At 43.8% G+C, this 16,975-nt stretch overlaps 1 protein-coding gene across 1 annotated transcript in view; it reads right to left on the bottom strand.

Moving 5' to 3' along the window:
* Positions 1-16,975, bottom strand: part of CPSF3 (cleavage and polyadenylation specific factor 3) — a 71,513-nt gene that overhangs the window by 51,777 nt on the left and 2,761 nt on the right. The window contains exons 2-7 of the mRNA XM_068125209.2: positions 16,631-16,694; positions 8,371-8,468; positions 8,051-8,179; positions 4,798-4,975; positions 3,704-3,793; positions 284-434 (exon numbers count right to left, since the gene is read on the bottom strand). Of these exons, the coding sequence (XP_067981310.1) occupies positions 284-434; positions 3,704-3,793; positions 4,798-4,975; positions 8,051-8,179; positions 8,371-8,468; positions 16,631-16,694 (710 nt within the window). The remainder of the gene's footprint in view (positions 1-283; positions 435-3,703; positions 3,794-4,797; positions 4,976-8,050; positions 8,180-8,370; positions 8,469-16,630; positions 16,695-16,975) is intronic.

The following is a 16,975-nucleotide window of genomic DNA, read 5'->3' as shown; positions in this document are numbered from 1 at the left end:
CTATAAAATGAGAGTAATACACCCCCTCCAAATAGACTGCACTGGTCTGAACTCCCACCACCTCCACCCCATGCATACATAATAAATAGATAGGCCCTATAGAAATGCAGTTTATATTCATGTCTGCCACGATTCAGAACAAATGCTGCTGGTTGGTGAGTCAAATCACGGCTTTTTCATATCTTAGCACTCCCACACCCTCCAATGAGAATTATTGAGATGGTAAAAGTGAAATGTGACTGGCTCGTGCAAGTAAGCGAATGTTAACGATGTGCAAACGAACCAAGGATGAGGAGCAGTTCCTGAGCACGGCCAAGCGCAAACACGGGGATGAGGCAGCGCCCACCCCTGTTCACAATGTCATGAACAGTGAGGCAGAAACGCAATTCTCGTTCATCACGCTTCTCATGTATGTGTGTACCATACGTCGACTCCTTGGAAGGCATGAGGTACGGAGTGGATGAGCACGGCAAGTGGAGTAGTTAGCGCAACAATCAAAAAGGAACAAAGAAGAAACAAACGAGCAAATAATTTGTTGTAATTTGGAAGACCCATATTCAAAAATGAAAGCACCACCGAATCATAGAGCTGTCATGCAAGGCAAGGTCTGATATTTAGAGCAGCAAAATCAAGACTCGTGCTCCTAACTGACAATTCCGGATGAAGACTACTTGGAGATCGAAACGTCAGACCTCACCTTTCCCTTGCTGGGCAGTTGTGCTAGTTGGTGATGGTGCTATTTTTAAAGAGAAAAGAAAGTATTGTAGTGTGGCTTTAACAAGCAATTAAACTGACAATATTAATGTTGTTGTTCTTCTTCTTTAATGGCCACAATTATTCCCACGTTCTTGTGGAGTTGGATGGGGGAAGCTTGACTCGGGTGATTCATGAACCGGCTGGCCAGGCCTAACATTCGACTAAGGTTAGGGCAGGAAATTAGAATTTGCTCAGGGTGCCGGCGATAGCTCAACTACACTTCACAAAGGATACCGTGGGATCTTTAACGTCCACCAACTAAAGCCGGCAGATGGGATGCCACGTTTAACGTCCATACGAGGGATGGCACACAAATTGATGTATCACCCGGTCTGTGAAATTCCGGGATGACAATCCCGAGCTGGGTTGAGATTCAAATCCAGGAGAGGCAGTTTTGAGGCGAGTGTGTGTTGCTCTAGGCCAGTGCCTCTCAACATTTTCCAACGTCATTCGCCCTCATCAAGTGAGTCCAAAAACTCAATCACAATCAATTTGAAAACGAAATGGTGGGAAATACTCTGACCTTTTGATAATGAAATGAGGATTATACTGGAACCTTTATTTTCACCCATGAACATGCCAGAACAAGAAACAAGTCAACCAAATAGGCCTACACACATAGTCGTCGTCGTTTTCATGTCTACACTTCGACTGACACACAATTGGACGATGAGAAGCAAGGCCTTCCTACTCTGACCTTCCCTACAGAATCCTGCATCCTTTCCGCACAATACTCCTACATCTAAATTCTACAACTAATCCTAATGTATGCTCTGCTCCTGCGTTTGGTCTGCGATAGCATCATAGCAAGGAGGATGGATGTTTCCAGGGCTCCCAGCATCAGAGGATCGAGGTCCAGGACAGCATTCCACTTCTTCGTTTTGATCTCGACTAATGCTGAGAATCCCTTCACTGAAAGGTATGTGGTGACCTTGCAAACAAGGATGGACTTGGCTTTCTCTGCCAGAGCCCGGTATTCAGGAAATTGAATCAGAGATACCCAGAAGTCCCGGTAGTCATCGAATGCAATGAAGGAAGGTTTCTGCACGAAATCCGTGTGTAAATCAAGAAGCGATTCTGTGAGTTTTCCCAGTTGAGGCCCTTTCATGTGATAGGACACAAAGGGATTCACGATCCACATCGTGTCCTTCAGAGATTCGGCCTCATTTTCTGGGAAGTACAGTCATAGATTTTCCTCCAGAATCTTGAGATGAAAGAGAATGACATCCATCATCTTTTCTTCCAAAGCAAGAGCTCTTTTCCTCCCACTCAATCTGCTTCAGGAAGTTGGCCAGAGGGATCAAGTTCACAAAGTTCTTCTGCTCAATTTGACTTTTCCACAAATCAATTTTTAGTTTGAAACTCGTAACTTCAAAGACGTCCCCACCTTTTCCCCGGATAGCCCAGGAGCATTAGGTTAGGACCTAGAAGAAATTAGTAGAAAGCTGATTTTTTGCACAGAGCTTCAGAATACCATGTGGATGCCCACAATATAAAGTCCCACGAGATCCACCTTGTGGCATTTTCAAAATTCAAGATGGCCGCCGGTTGGATGGAAAATACATAAATATGGATAACTTCTGCCTAGAACCTCATAAAAGTGTACTTTTCGTGGCTAAATATATGTTTTAGCACACTAGGATTTTAATAGAATATATTTCAGTAAAAAAAAAAAAAAAAAAAAAAAAAACCACTATAGGGGCTATCAGAAACCAAAAAAACAAAAAATAGAATATATTTCAGTGACCTCAGATAATGGATATGTAGATATAATCCAAGATGGCTGACAAAATTGCCGCTGCTGTAATGCAAAAAAACATTGAAATTGAAATCCTAGGATGCTAAAAAATATATTTAGACATAAAAAGTATACTTTTATGAAGTTCTAGGCTGAAGTTATCGCAATTTATGCATTTTCCGTCTAACCGGCGGACATCTTGAATTTTGAAAATGCCACAAGGTGGGTCTCGTGGGACTTTGTACTGTGGGTATCCACATGACATTCTGGAGCTCTGTGCAAAAAATCAGCTTTCTACTAATTTCTTCTAGGCTTCCCCTTCATTTTTGGCTAATGCTCCTGGGCTGGGATCGACAAGTTCAACTTGTTTCAAGTGTTCAAATATGGAGGACATGTAATTCAGTCTGGCAAGCCAATAGTCACCCTGACACTACGAAATCTTTTCCCTTTCTCCTTCTAAGAACACAGACAAATTCATATTTCAGAGCCAGAACTCGGGAAATAACATTGACTCTCGGCAGCCATCAGACTTCTGCATGGAAAAGCAGCTTCTTGTATGTAGCATCCATATATTTGCACAGCTGTAAGAACAAACGGGAATTCCCCGTCATGTGCACAAATAGAATTCACTATTTTCACAGTATCCTGAAGGACCGATGCGAGATCGTTCTTCGCAGCCTTTTTCACACACCCAAAGGGCACAGATAGCCATTTGGCAACCAGCAGCACCTCTCGATGAATCAATAAGTGAATCAGAAACCCGTTTGGAGACACGCTTTTGAAGCATGTGACCACTCCTAGGTAAACTCAACCATGGCAGCAGCTCCATGAGTAGTCACAGCCACACATTTACTCCAATCCAGGCCTTCCCCCAGGACAAATTCATCCAGATTCATAAATATTGCATTTCCTGTCATTTGCACACCAACTGGAAGGCAGATAGTGCTCTCCTTTCTTTGCTTGCACATCAGGAAATCGGCCCCCATCATTCACCTTACTTTTTCCCTATCATCTAGTGGTAGATTCTACTATGAGTAGTAAACACATTCACCCACCAGTCATTCACTGCTGCAGTCATTCACCCTCCCATTCACCGCCCCTTTTTCATGAGCCTAAATCTCATCTCATTCCCCCAGGTTGAGAAGCACAGTTCTAAGCCATCCTGTCAGTCTGAGTATTAATATTGTTCAACATGATTATTTGACTTACAATGATAAGTACATCAGGTTTGATGCTGGGAATCTCTGCGGCCATCAGATGTCTGTCTTCTTGCCGAGAAAAGTCCCCTGTATACAGCACCTGAGGGTCGCATGGGGGAAGCAAAGGAGAAAATGAACAAATTCCAAAACATGCAGAGAAATGCCAAACATTTTCAAAACAATTAATGGTGGCATGACTTTAAAATTTGAATGATAAAGAGTAGTTACAGCAAATTTAGGAAACCAATGATCAAAAGTGAATAACTGAACAATGCCAAACTCAAAACAGTTTGCACTCCGGAATACAAGGCTTGGCAGGCTAATTAATTAAAAAATAGGATATATTACACAATATAAACTAATACAAAGAGTTCATAGAACACATCACCCCATGCAGTGTTGAAAAAGAAGGACATGGGTGGGGACTACGAGCAGAAAATTTGATTGGTTGAGATGATGGAAAATGCCATAATATTTTGCCCAAGTACTACTAAACGGAAGGATTTTGAAAGCGCCAACGAGGCGATTTATATTCTACAGTGGTCAAGTATGTAATTGAATTGAAACAAAATAAAGATTTTAAAGGTTGTAGAATTTTTTTTTGGAAGTTTACCGCCATTGATGTAGCGTCTTATACACCACCTTATTTAACACGCTACATTAGTTATTGGTATCCTTTATGACATCCTTAAAAACAGTATGTTTCCTGTTTTGCTATGTATGTATGTATGCTATGTACAGAAACAGTATGTTTCCTGTTTTGCTATGTATGTATGCTATGTACAGAAACAGTACGTTTCCTCTTTTGCTATGTAGGTATGCTATGTACAGAAACTATGCTTCCTGTTTTGTGCAATTAGGATGAATCAGAGCCAAAGTACTGATGAACTGCAGGTGTGTTTTCTGATTAGTGTTTAAAATACAACATTCAATTGAAATCAAGTTGTTCCTCGATCATAAACTGGGTTTTGTAGACGTACGGACAGACAGACAAATGGAACCAAATGCTTAAAACCCTGCTTTTCGCTTCGCACGCGTGGAGTAACAACATATAAAGTAGATGTTAGCATGAGACATGCATGTATTTGGAAATGAAACTCCAACCTTGACACCGGCAATCTCGATCATGAACATGGCAGCTCCGAGCACATGCCCCGCATTGTAGCACCAAAACTTTATTCCAGAAACCTCTTTCACTTCATGGAAATTTATCGTTTCTATCTTGTCCATGCTGTCCTCCAGATCCTGCTCAGTGTACAGCATGTCATCTGCAGATATGTTGCTGAATAAAAAAAAGGGGGGAAATGGTGGAAACAGAGCAACTATTATTGAACCACAAAGGGAATAACGTTGAAAAGTAAAGTTTGCAGAAAGTGCGAGAACATTACGTCACATCTCCGTCGGAGGTTCGCCCTGTGGCGTGCATGGTTAGAGTGAGCTTCTCCTCTTACCAAACGGTGCCAGAAGCATTAAAAATAATTGGTTTCACAAACTCGGTGGAACATCATGTTTTCGTCTCTGCTCGACTGGGAGTGCAGCAACGTTAATGTGTCATTGATTTTACATCTCAAAAAACTACTTGTTGTGTCACGACTTTTTAAGATTGTGGTTTTGCACTTCAAACGCGCCATCATATAGAACTAGTCTTACAGGTGAAGGCTAGTGCCAATCTGTGTCGGTGGTGGTGGCACGATAGATGAAATCAACAGAACATTGAACGAGGTATGCCAACCGCCATGGGAAATGAGGAGGAGCTGACGTTTTGGCGTTAAAGGGACACAATTAAGATTTTTTTTTTTGAAGAGATACGTTTTAGTGGATTATCTCTCTAACCTATTAGCACAAAAATATTAATTTTTGGGAAAATAATAACCGGGAAATCATGTTTTAAAATCGGACTATTTTCATTTCCGTGATGCAAATGAGCTACTTCCCCTCAACCCCTCACTCCAACCCCCATCCCTCTCACCCCAACCACACCTCCCACCACCCCAACCCCCCTCTCACTGCCAATTTGTTGGGGTGAGGGGAGGTGGGAGCGGGTGATGAATGGGTGGTGAGAGGTTGGGGGAGTGGGGGTTGGAGTGAATGGGTGGTGAGGAGGGGAGGTTGCGGTGAGGGCAAGTGGGAGGGGGTTGGGGTGATGAATAGGTGGGGGAGGGGGGTTGGAGTGAATGGGTGGTGAGGGGGGGGGGCTGGAGTGAGGTGGTGGGAGGGGGAGTTGGGGTTAACGGGTGGTGAGAGGAAAGGTAAGGAAACGCCAATGTCTGTATTTTGATTAAACCCGTCAGCGATTCCACAGGCAGCATTTGTTAGCTGTTGCCATGCTGCAGGCCAGTTTGTGCAGAACAATATCATTTATATCGAAGACTCATCTAAGATGTGAGGGATCTCTGGCTTTCTCCTGGGACTGGGAGATTGATCAACTATCTGAGGAGAATCCAATCTGCCTTCGGGGCATGTTACAAACGAAGCCACAATCAGCCACGAGCAATAATAGACCTGAGGGCACTTCACAAAATTATGAAATATTCCCATATGCTGGTCGAGTTTATCATGATGTAGGGACTCAATACAGATGCAGTGAACCAATATAGCAATTTCTAGCAAACAGGATGACTAATTGGTCCATCAGCGAGCGACAGGTAGGCTCTGCTAACATTCTAATAGTATAGATAACTACTTAAGGACTAGCTCTGGGATTGCGTCACGTAAGCTTGGCTTGGGCGTGGTTTCAAATCAACATGTAAATCTCGCCCAGTAAGTGTGATGTGTTTCAGATGTGTTTCAGCAATGTCCGAAGCTGTTTCCCAGTTCGTGATCACCTGTTGATCAAATACAAACGCTGACAGCTCGAAGTGGTCTTTGCAAAAACACAATATTTTGAATGAGCATACGTTTTGATGTTGAATTCGGTCATTCCTAGCTTTTTCAACCACATAGCGCACGGTCATTAACGATCTTTTTGTGGGTCAGGAAAACAAAAAAACCACTTCTGAGTTATGTGGGCAAATTTCTTGTCACACACACACATGGACATGGACATAAAGACGGGACTCAATGCAGGACTATTAGATGAGACAAACAGATCCGGTCTATCAGTGGGATACAAAATGTAAACCGTTTAGCCTGACAGAAGTATGCACTCTACCGAGGTCACGTTTTTTAATCTGCGAGGGATAAAAATAAAATTAAATAATACGGAACCCGATGGAGCATCTACATCTGCCGGATTGAACAGTTTATGTTTTGTATCCCACTGATAGGCCAGATCAGGAGCCGGACATGAACCAAAATCCAATTGGATTGTTCTTGTCACCTGACCAACTCATCGACCTCATTTTGTCATAATCCGTCCACATCTTTTTGAGATGTCATGCTATAAATATATAGTTTTTGTCCCTATCACTCAATGGTGAAGTATCATTTTAAAAATTTAAAAACTCAAATATCAGGATCCAGACATGGATCTTCACCACAATCGAAGCAATTAGTCCTTGCCACACACCCAACATGCCCACCAAGTTTCTTACGAATCCGTACATAACTTTTTGAGATATCCTGTTCACAAACTGAGAGACAGACAAACAGACAGGGGTGAAAACATAACCTCCATCCATCGTTGGTGGTGGAGGTGAATAGCACAGCACTCGGTAGAGTGCATACCTCCACCAGGCTGAACAGTTTACATTTTGTATCCCACCGATAGGCTCAATCTGGATTCGGACCTGAAGCAAAATCTAATCAATTCGTCCTTGTCACACACATGACCTGTCCACCAAATTTCGTCTGCATACATGCATAACTCTGAGATATCCTGCTCACAGAAAGACAGACAAACAGATAGAGTTAAAACATAACCTCCGTCCTTCACCATAACCTCCAAAAAAGACAGAGGGGAATGAAAATATCGACCCTGGAGAGGTTGACCTTTAAGCAATAGGTCAACCTCTCCAGTGTCAATGAGGTCAATGTATGAAAGAGCATCCATTCCATACAGCCCAGAATGGATTCCACGGACAAAAAACAGATAGACAGGGTGAAAACATAATCTCCGTCCACTATAACAATTAATTATCAGATGTAATAATTCTCAGCTTTAAAAAATATAATTTGACCAAAGATAATATAATATTCTCTTCCTCACTCTCCCTGCACTGCCCTCTCTCCACCCCACCCCCAAGAGTACCTCTGGCTACGGCTTCCCCTTCACTCCCACCTTTTGTTCATATGTGTGCTGTACCGTCCACCAAACAGTGATGATGTTCAGAGGTAATGGATGTTCAGAGCTTTGTTCTGGTATTGAAAAGTTATTGCCATCTAGATGAGTCAATGTTTTCGTGTGATCAGAACTAACCTGACTTTTACGTAATCAGATAGCAGCCAACGGTAAATGGCCTTCGTGGCGTGTGTCATGAATGTCCGTCCTTTAAAACTTGTTTTTTGCAAGAACCAGGGCAAGGCACCACAGTGGTCCAGGTGAAAGCTGTTGGGAGGGGTGTGAGGGGAGAAGGAGGGAGGAAGGGTGGCAATAAAGATGAACAAAACAATTAAAAGGCTGATTAGATTTAGGTGACAGAATTTGTGAAATAAACACCAGGAGAACAACATTAAGTTGATAAGTGTGGTGGATGGTTGTGTGACATCGAGAAGATGGTGGTCCAGCATAATACGCACTGGCTGATGAGCATTAGGTCAACCTCTCCGGGGTCGATGATGTCAATGTATGGAAGTGCATCCATTCCATCCAGCCCAGGGTGGATTCCACAGTCGAGCTGAATTTGCACAGGTAAGTGGTTAGAATTAATGAATGAATAAATAAATTCACAAACAAGAAAGCCATCGTGTAGAGCATGATACTTCCAAAATCCACCTCCAGCTCCTCCCCAAAAAATAAGTTGCCATGGATAGATCAAATTGCCAATTTAATCGATTAAAATTGATTATCGCAATCAAAGCACAGGTTAATAGGATGAAAATTGATGATTTTGGAAATTTGACCTTGAGTTGCCCTTTGACCTCAAAAATGGATGGTTACCCAATATTTAAATCCTGTTCAACTTTCAAGTCAATCGGTGAAAAATGAGCATTATAGAAGTTTGACCCGAAGATTACTTTTTTTTTTTTTGTATACAACATCGAGGCTCGTGAAAGAGCCAACATTAATCACACAAAAAGTCAAACCGACACATAAAACACAAAAAATAAGGGGAGCAGTAGACAAGATGGGGAGAGGGGGAAGGACACAAACACATTTGAGAGCAGGGACATCGGGAGAAATGTGGGAGGGGGAGGGCTTGGGGGGAGGTGGGAGAGGTATAAAACATATGAACACTGCAAGGACTTCCAGGAAAGAAGTTGGAATTTCAAAAAAAAAAAAAAAAAGAAAAAAAAAAAAGAAGAAGAAGTGCATCTGGGGTGAATTAGCGGGGGTAGAAAAGATCAAGGTTTTGGATGGGGGAAGATAAGAGATGGTGGTGAACAGCTGTTTTAAAGACCTGGAGGGAGGAGTGGGATTGAAGGGAGTGGGGGAGTTTGTTCCAGGGGCGGGAGAAAAGGGGAATGAAAGAGTGAAGGTGAGCAGAGAGCCTAGATTTTGGCAGTTTAACCATAAGAGGGTTGCAGGCAGATATTGTGCGACCTGAAGGAATATTGGGGTGACAGAGCACAGAGAGAGCTGGGGGAGCAAGGCCGGAGAGGAGTTGGTAGAAGACAGAAAGACCACCAACCTGCCTGCGGTGAGTGAGTGAAAGGCCCTCGGAGTTAACTTCATCGCAGGAGATTCCAATGATTCTGAAAGCTTTGGTTTCAACAGCGTGAAGCCGAGCTAGGTGTGAGGCAGGAGCACCAGCCCAGAGGGGGGAACAGTATTCCATTGAGCTGCAGATGAAAGCCTTGTATGTGGTGAGGAGCTCAGGTGTGCCAAGGAAGGACTTCGCACGACGGAGGATGCTCAGTCGGCGACTGGCTTTGGAGGCCAGCTTGGAAATGTGGTTTTCCCAAGAAAGATCATGGCAGATAGTGAGACCCAAAAGCTTGAGCGACATAACTTCTTGGAGAGGATTGTTGAGAAAGTAGATGGGAGGGTTTTCCAGTCGGTCCTTTCGGAGAGACATTGTAAGAGTGTGAGATTTGTCAGGATTGAAAGACATGTTCCACTTGTTTGACCAGTCTGTGATTTTGTCCAGGTCTGCAGAGAGTGAGGAGGCTGCAGACTGCCGATCTGAGGGATGAGGAATGGAGCGGCAGATAGTGGAGTCATCAGCAAAGAGAAAGAGAGGATTTTCCAGAGAGTCGGAGAGATCATTGATGAAGACCAGAAATAGCACAGGGCCCAGAACACTACCTTGGGGAATTCCAGCCAGAACGGGCAGGGGAGATGAGAGAAATCCATTCAGGGCCACACGTTGCCTTCGACCAGAGAGGAAGTCCGCAAGCCATGAGTGGAGATTTCCATGGATACCACAGGAGGAGAGTTTGGTGAGCAGAGCTGGGTGCCAGACCGTATCGAAGGCACGTGATATGTCAAGTGAGACAGCTCTGATTTCCTGTTTGGCATTGAGGACCTCCATCCATTATTGAGACAGCAGAAGCAACATGTCCAGAGTAGAATGACCTGGTCTGAATCCAAATTGATGATCAGAGATCAAGCCATTTGTTACGGATTCGGCCCTAATGATTGTTGTTATGATTATTGTTGTTGGTTCTAAGTATTCTGGTGATTGTGGTTGAAGGGAAAGGGTTATTATAGTTAAAAGGTTTAACAGCGCTCATGATAAAATAATACCGGAAATGGCATAGTGGGCCGGAAGAGGTCGAGGGAAGAGGAGGAGGACGTGAGAGAAAGAAAAAGGAGCTGTTCTGACGAAGCTCCGCACCTGGCTTGGGCGAGCTTACATGGCGAGAGAACTTTGAGTCCGGGAAGAGAATCCTGAGCGATTGGTGATCGCTGGAATTGTGGAAAAGCCTGCGAAGCCAGGTACAGGTGTGATTCCGGAGAATCTTCGCTTAGCAGCGACGGCTCGAGGACGAGCCAGCCGCCATTACCGGGACCTCGCACGTCGTTCGCGGAACCTTGGGTTGGCCGCATCCGCGGGGCCCGCCATCCGGTGATTTACCGAAATAGGTGTGTGCACTAAAGCGGCGTCGGAAGATTGCCCTGCGGTTCGTTGACTGAACGGGGAAGGTGCACATCCGGATCGCTTATTTGGGATTCCCTGTCCACGGTCAGGTTGCTGTTGGATTAGACCACGTGACGGTCCATGCCTTACCTACACCGCCGTTTCGCCCCACCTCCGTTGAGTTATAGAGACATTGAAGGGTTGGGCTCCATTCACTGGGAGCGCGGATCACTGCCGAGCTGCTGCTGAGCTGGGACTGGGATCTGTGAGTTTATGTTACTTAATAAGGTGGTACCATCTTGAGGTTAATTGTATGACTGATTGCTTTCAATGCTGTATGTTTTCCCTGTGTGCTTTTCATACAATCAGTTCATTTACAATCTTTGGGTGTGGTTCCACTATTGATTTGTTTTTGACACCGGATAACATATTTTTTTCTGCCGGGGCTCCTCGCGGGGTTCGGAGGTTTACCGAGACCAGGAGATCGGTGAGGACCCCGTAACACATTAGAGAAGAGGAAGGATTTGATATCCGAGGCAATGATGGATTCCATGACTTTGCTGATAATTGGAAGCAGGCTGATTGTTCTGTAGTTGCAAGGATCTGTTTTTGCACCTTTTTTGTGTAAAGCGGTAATGTTTGCTGATTTCCAAGATGCTGGCAGATGACCTTGAGCAAAAGAGAGGGTGAAAAGAACAGAGAGAGGGTGAGATAGAGCGGAAGAGCAGGATTTTAGGACCCGTGGGCTGATGCCGTCTGGTCCAGTTGCAGAATCAGAGTCGAGGTTTGACATAAACTTCTCCACCTTGTCAGGAGAGAAGGACACAGAGTCCAGGAGCAGTTGGGTTCGACTGTGAAAGGTGGGAACAGAGAGAGATGGGTTTGGGACACAAGATTTTGAGGCAAACACAGAGTTGAGGCATTCGGCTTTGTCACGTGCGGTGTCAACTGTGTAGCCATTTGAGGTAAGGGAGGGGATGGAGGGGGAACAAACACCAGAAACGGATTTGACCAGACGCCACCAGGATTTGGAGGAAGGAGGCAGGTTTGAGAGTTCAATCTTGAGTGTGGAGAGATCGTGCTTCCTGGCACTCCTGAGGGTAGATACACACTTGTTTCGAGCTTGGTGGAAGGAACTGAGATTGCTTTCAGTTGGATTTGCCTTCCAAGAGGCAAAGGCAAGTTGTTTCAGGGCAACTGCCTCACCACAAGATTCAGTGTACCATGGACGGGAGGAAGGGTAAGACAACTGAAGACGAGATGGGATAAATCTGTGCATGAGAGAGAGCAGTTTGCTTTGGAAGAATTCCCAGGAAGAATTGATGTCAGAGGCAGTAGAGATGGGAGACCAGTCCAGGTGATTGATGGCTGCTTGCAGCCCGTGCCAGTCGGCCTGGACCTTTAACTTTTGACCTCCAAATAAATAGGCTTCTTAGTTGGGACTACCTCTACAACTTGGTAAAGTTTAATGACAATCAGTTTGGAATTGTGACCTGTAAACGATTGACAGACAAACAGACAGACAGAATAACAAACACAAACGACCAATATACTGGAACAATCTTCGATTTTGCAAGTAACAAACAAACAGACAGAATAACAAACGCAGAATAACCTAAAAAAAAAAAAGGTTGCCATGGATACATCAAATTGTCCATTTCATCGAGATTAAAATTGACGATTTTAATCAAAGCTTGGGTCAATCAGATTAAAATTGATTGTTTTTCATATGAAAATTGATATTACAAGTTTGACCTTGAGTTGACATTTAACCTTTTGACCTCAGCCAGAAATATGTTGTGCATAGCACAATACTTGCAAAATCCCTGAAATAAGTTGTTGACCCTTGGCCTAAGTTGACCTCAAAAATAATTGCTGGTTGATTTCAGTGATCTAATATGTAAATCCTCTTCAAATTTCAAGTCAATCGGATGAAAATTGATGATTTTAGAAATTTTACAAAGTTGTTGACCTTTGGCCTACGTTGACCTTTTCACCTGAAATCAATAGGCTTCTTCCTTATGACCACCTCTACCATTCGGTAACGTTTCATACAGATTGGGTTGAAATTGTGACCTGTAGGCGATTGACATACAGAAAAACAGACAGAATAACGCATAACACCAACCAATATACGAACGTGAAAAATCTTCGAGCAGCAATTGTTCGAGAATGTGAGAAAGAAATCTGGCTACGTTGCTGAGTCATGAAATCGGAAAGACCTTGACGTCCCAGCCAGGCAGAGCAATGGGAGGGATGTCCAAATAATCATCGATTGCATCCAAAGGACGGTTAATCCACTTGTCGATCAGAGTACAAATTCTGGTGTGGTGGCATCAACTGATATTCCCTCAGATCTACACATTGCTTACAGGCTTGGTGTGCAGGCCTGCAGTTCCTTCATTGCCACGCACTTCCTGACACGTGAAAAAGACTTCCATGATTCCATAATTAAAACTCAAGTTGAAGACCTTCAGCAATCATCTGAAAATGGTAGGGGAAGGAACACAACACAACTTCCTTCCCAACGGGGAAGGAAGTTGTGTTGAAAGGCTTGGGAAAGGAAAAAAACAACCGTATGACATCGTCACAAGGAATGGCAGCTACACGAAGCTGTTCACCCAGATTGGATGCAAGTTTGACCTGAAGTCTGAGGTTCCCTCTGATTGAGAAGCATTTATCAGTAAACTGAATGGATATCCTTGTGACGATGTGACCGAGGCAAGGCACCAGCAAATGAGAGGGCCTTGCCACCAACGTCTGATTCGCTGTTTTTAACACTCAATACGGGCAATTTATCAAGCCGCTATTCATTGGTGGGCAGGAAGGCAACTGGTGAAAATGCCGTGTCTTGTTGGATATGGATGGACAATGCAAAATAATTGAAATGACCATCCTACGGATGACAAGTGCCCCTGCTCCCGAACACATTTTGCATGTTGTCTACTGCTCCTGCAAGAAAACACATTGCGTCTATGACTCCCGTTTGTGCTGCAAGAACGAACTCGCATGCACAGAGATGTGTGCTTGCCGAAGATGTGACGACAATAAAGAACCTGTAGGTTGACAAACTCTTGGCGGATGCTGGTTCCGATAGTGATTATGAGGATTAATATGCTTAAGTTTGGGAAACCAAACCAGATATATTTCCTAACGTGTCTTTCAGATTTCCCGTGTCCGCAATGTTCCTCATTGTGCTTAATAAACCATATGTAGGAGCAAAACATCCACCAGACAGCCTACAGTCTAAAGCGGACTCATCGCTTCTTGTTGTTCCCACTCAAGATCTCACGGGGTGTATCTGTGTGTGCTAGGTGCTGGTCGCTTCTTGTTGTTCCCACTCAAGATCTCACGGGAGGATATCTGTCAATGCTAGGTGCTGGTCACTTCTTGTTGCTCCCACTCAAGATCTCACGGGAGTGTATCTGTGAGTGCTAGGTGCTGGTCGCTTCTTGTTGTTCCCACTCAAGATCTCACGGGAGGATATCTGCCAATGCCAGATGCTGGTCGCTTCTTATTGTTCCCACTCAAGATCTCACGGAGTGTATCTGTGTGTGCTAGGTGCTGGTCGCTTCTTGTTGCTCCCACTCAAGATCTCACGGGAGTGTATCTGTGAGTGCTAGGTGCTGGTCACTTCTTGTTGCTCCCACTCAAGATCTCACGGGAGTGTATCTGTGAGTGCTCGGTGCTAGTCGCTTCTTCTTATTCCCACTCAAGATCTCATAGGAACTTACAGTCACGTGAAAAAGTAAGTACATCCCATGTAAAGTTTTGACTTTTTCAACATATTTCAACATACAGCTATTTGATCTTCATTTCAACAATATTGAGAGATAAAAGTGATATAATATAACAAATATCATGAAGCATTTGCATTTTGTAGTCCATTGTATAATTTAAATAAACAAATGCAAATTTCGCATGTGGAAAACGTAAGTACACCCTTGCCTCTAATAGGTGGTATCGCCCCTTTTGCAGAAACAACCTCAAGTAGGCATTTCTTATAACTGTCTACCAGTCTCTGACATCGACTGGGAGAATTTTTTGCCCACTCCTCCATGCAGAATTCTTTCAGCTGTGCGATGTTTGAGGGGTTTCTTGCATGCACAGCTCGTTTCAAATCCCCCCACAACATCTCGATGGGATTTAGATCCGGGCTTTGACTTGGCCATTCCAGAACCCTCCATTTCTTTCTTTTCAGCCATTCCTTGGTGGATTTACTGGTATGTTTAGGGTCATTGTCATGTTGCAAGGTCCACCTTCGGTTGAGCTTCAACTTTCCGACAGATGGCCTCACATTATCCTCATGCACCCTCTGGTACAATGAAGAATTCATAGTGGATTCTATGATGGTGAGCTGCCCAGGCCCTGATGCAGCAAAGCTGCCCCAAACCATAATATTTCCACCACCATGCTTTACAGTTGGTATGAGGTTCTTGTGGTAAAATGCTGTCTTTGGTTTTCGCCAAACATGTCTTCTGGTACTGTGGCCAAATAGCTCTACCTTTGACTCATGTGTCCAGAGCACATTGTTCCAGAAGTGCTGGTCTTTGCCTAAGTGTTCATTGGCAAACTTTAGTCTTGCCCTGATGTTCTTTCTGGACAGCAAAAGTTTCCTCCTGGCACACCTCCCATGTAGATCAAATTTGTGCAGCCTCTTTCTAATGGTAGACTCGTGCACTTTGACATCAACAGTGGCAAGAGCTACATGTAGGTCCCGTGATGACATTCTGGGGTTCTTAGAGACTTCTTTCAGCATCTTGCGGTCTGCTCTCGGGCTGAACTTGCTGGGGCGGCCTGGCCTGAACAAGTTGGCAGTTGTTTGGAATCTTCTCCACTTGTTGATGATCTTCCGGACAGTCGACTGATTGATTTCAAATTGTTTGGAGATCTTTTTAAATCCTTTCCCAGACTCGTAGGCATCTATAAGCTTCTTTCTGAAGGCCTCAGAGAGCTCTTTTGATCTCGGCATGGTGACACCGCACACTTCAACAACAAAGAGCAAACCAAACTAAATGTCTGAGGTTTAAATAAGACAGGTTCCTCCAAGATCCTCTCTAACGATGTTCTAATCATTTGCACCTGAGCTGGTGCACCTGATTCTAGTTTTAGGTATTTGAAGTAGTGATAAATGTGGGGGTGTACTTACTTTTTCCACATGTGAAATTTGCATTTATGTTTATTTAAATTATACAATGGACTACAAAATGTAAATGTTTCATGATATTTGTTATATTATATCACCTTTATCTATCAATATTGTTGAAATGAAGATCAAATGGCTGTATGTTGAAATATGGTGAAAAAGTCAAAACTTTACATGGGATGTACTTACTTTTTCACGTGACTGTACCTGTGAGTGCTTGGTGCTGGTCTGTGCGAGTTATTTTGGCGCTAATTAAACTTGCCGCTCTCTCTCTCTCTCTCTCTCTCGCTACTTTCCCCTACCCCTCATTCTAGACTCACGTCGTTTCCTTTTCCTTCCAGAAAACTGGCAAATATCTCGCAGAGAACTTTTGATCAAACATTTAGGAAGTTAAGGGCTATATGCTGAAGTAAAGACCTGCTTGACCCCAGGGTTGTGGTACAAAAGTCATTTTCTAGCCACATTTCTGATATCGAGCATCCGGCCTAATACCCCCGTGTTTTTGTTTCCCCTCCCTCCCCCCCAAAAAGTGTGGGAATACAAATTACTTCAAAGTCAAACTCAAGGCTGATCAGGTATATTTATACAGGTGAAGAATCCATGATTGGTGGGACCAGAGTAACAAATGAAACCAAATTAATGTACAGTATAATCTACATTTGAAACTTACCACGATTTTTCGACCTTTGAACTCCATAATGATGCATGATCGACCGACTTCCTGTCCAGCACCCCTGCACATATCCACAACAATGGAGCCAGAATGATACATCATATAACATTATTTATGCATGACACAACTCTTTGTGATGTCGTTGGAATGCTCCATGGGTGGGTTTGGCCTACGATGTGCAGCCATGGCATTTGTCTCCACAACACCAACAATGCACAAGCCAGGACTGTGGCCAAAAACAGGGTGTGACCTTATAACATACAAGTGTGACCTGTAAATTGTGTTGTGACCTACCTTCAAAGCAAAATTGACAATAAAATACTGCCGCCTTATTCTGAGCAG

Source organism: Myxine glutinosa, chromosome 8, assembly GCF_964187855.1.
Source record: "Myxine glutinosa chromosome 8, kmMyxGlut1.1, whole genome shotgun sequence".
Classification (NCBI taxonomy): domain Eukaryota; kingdom Metazoa; phylum Chordata; class Myxini; order Myxiniformes; family Myxinidae; genus Myxine; species Myxine glutinosa.
The sequence above is the reverse complement of the archived record's forward strand: the minus strand, read 5'-3'. Positions and strand labels throughout refer to the sequence as shown.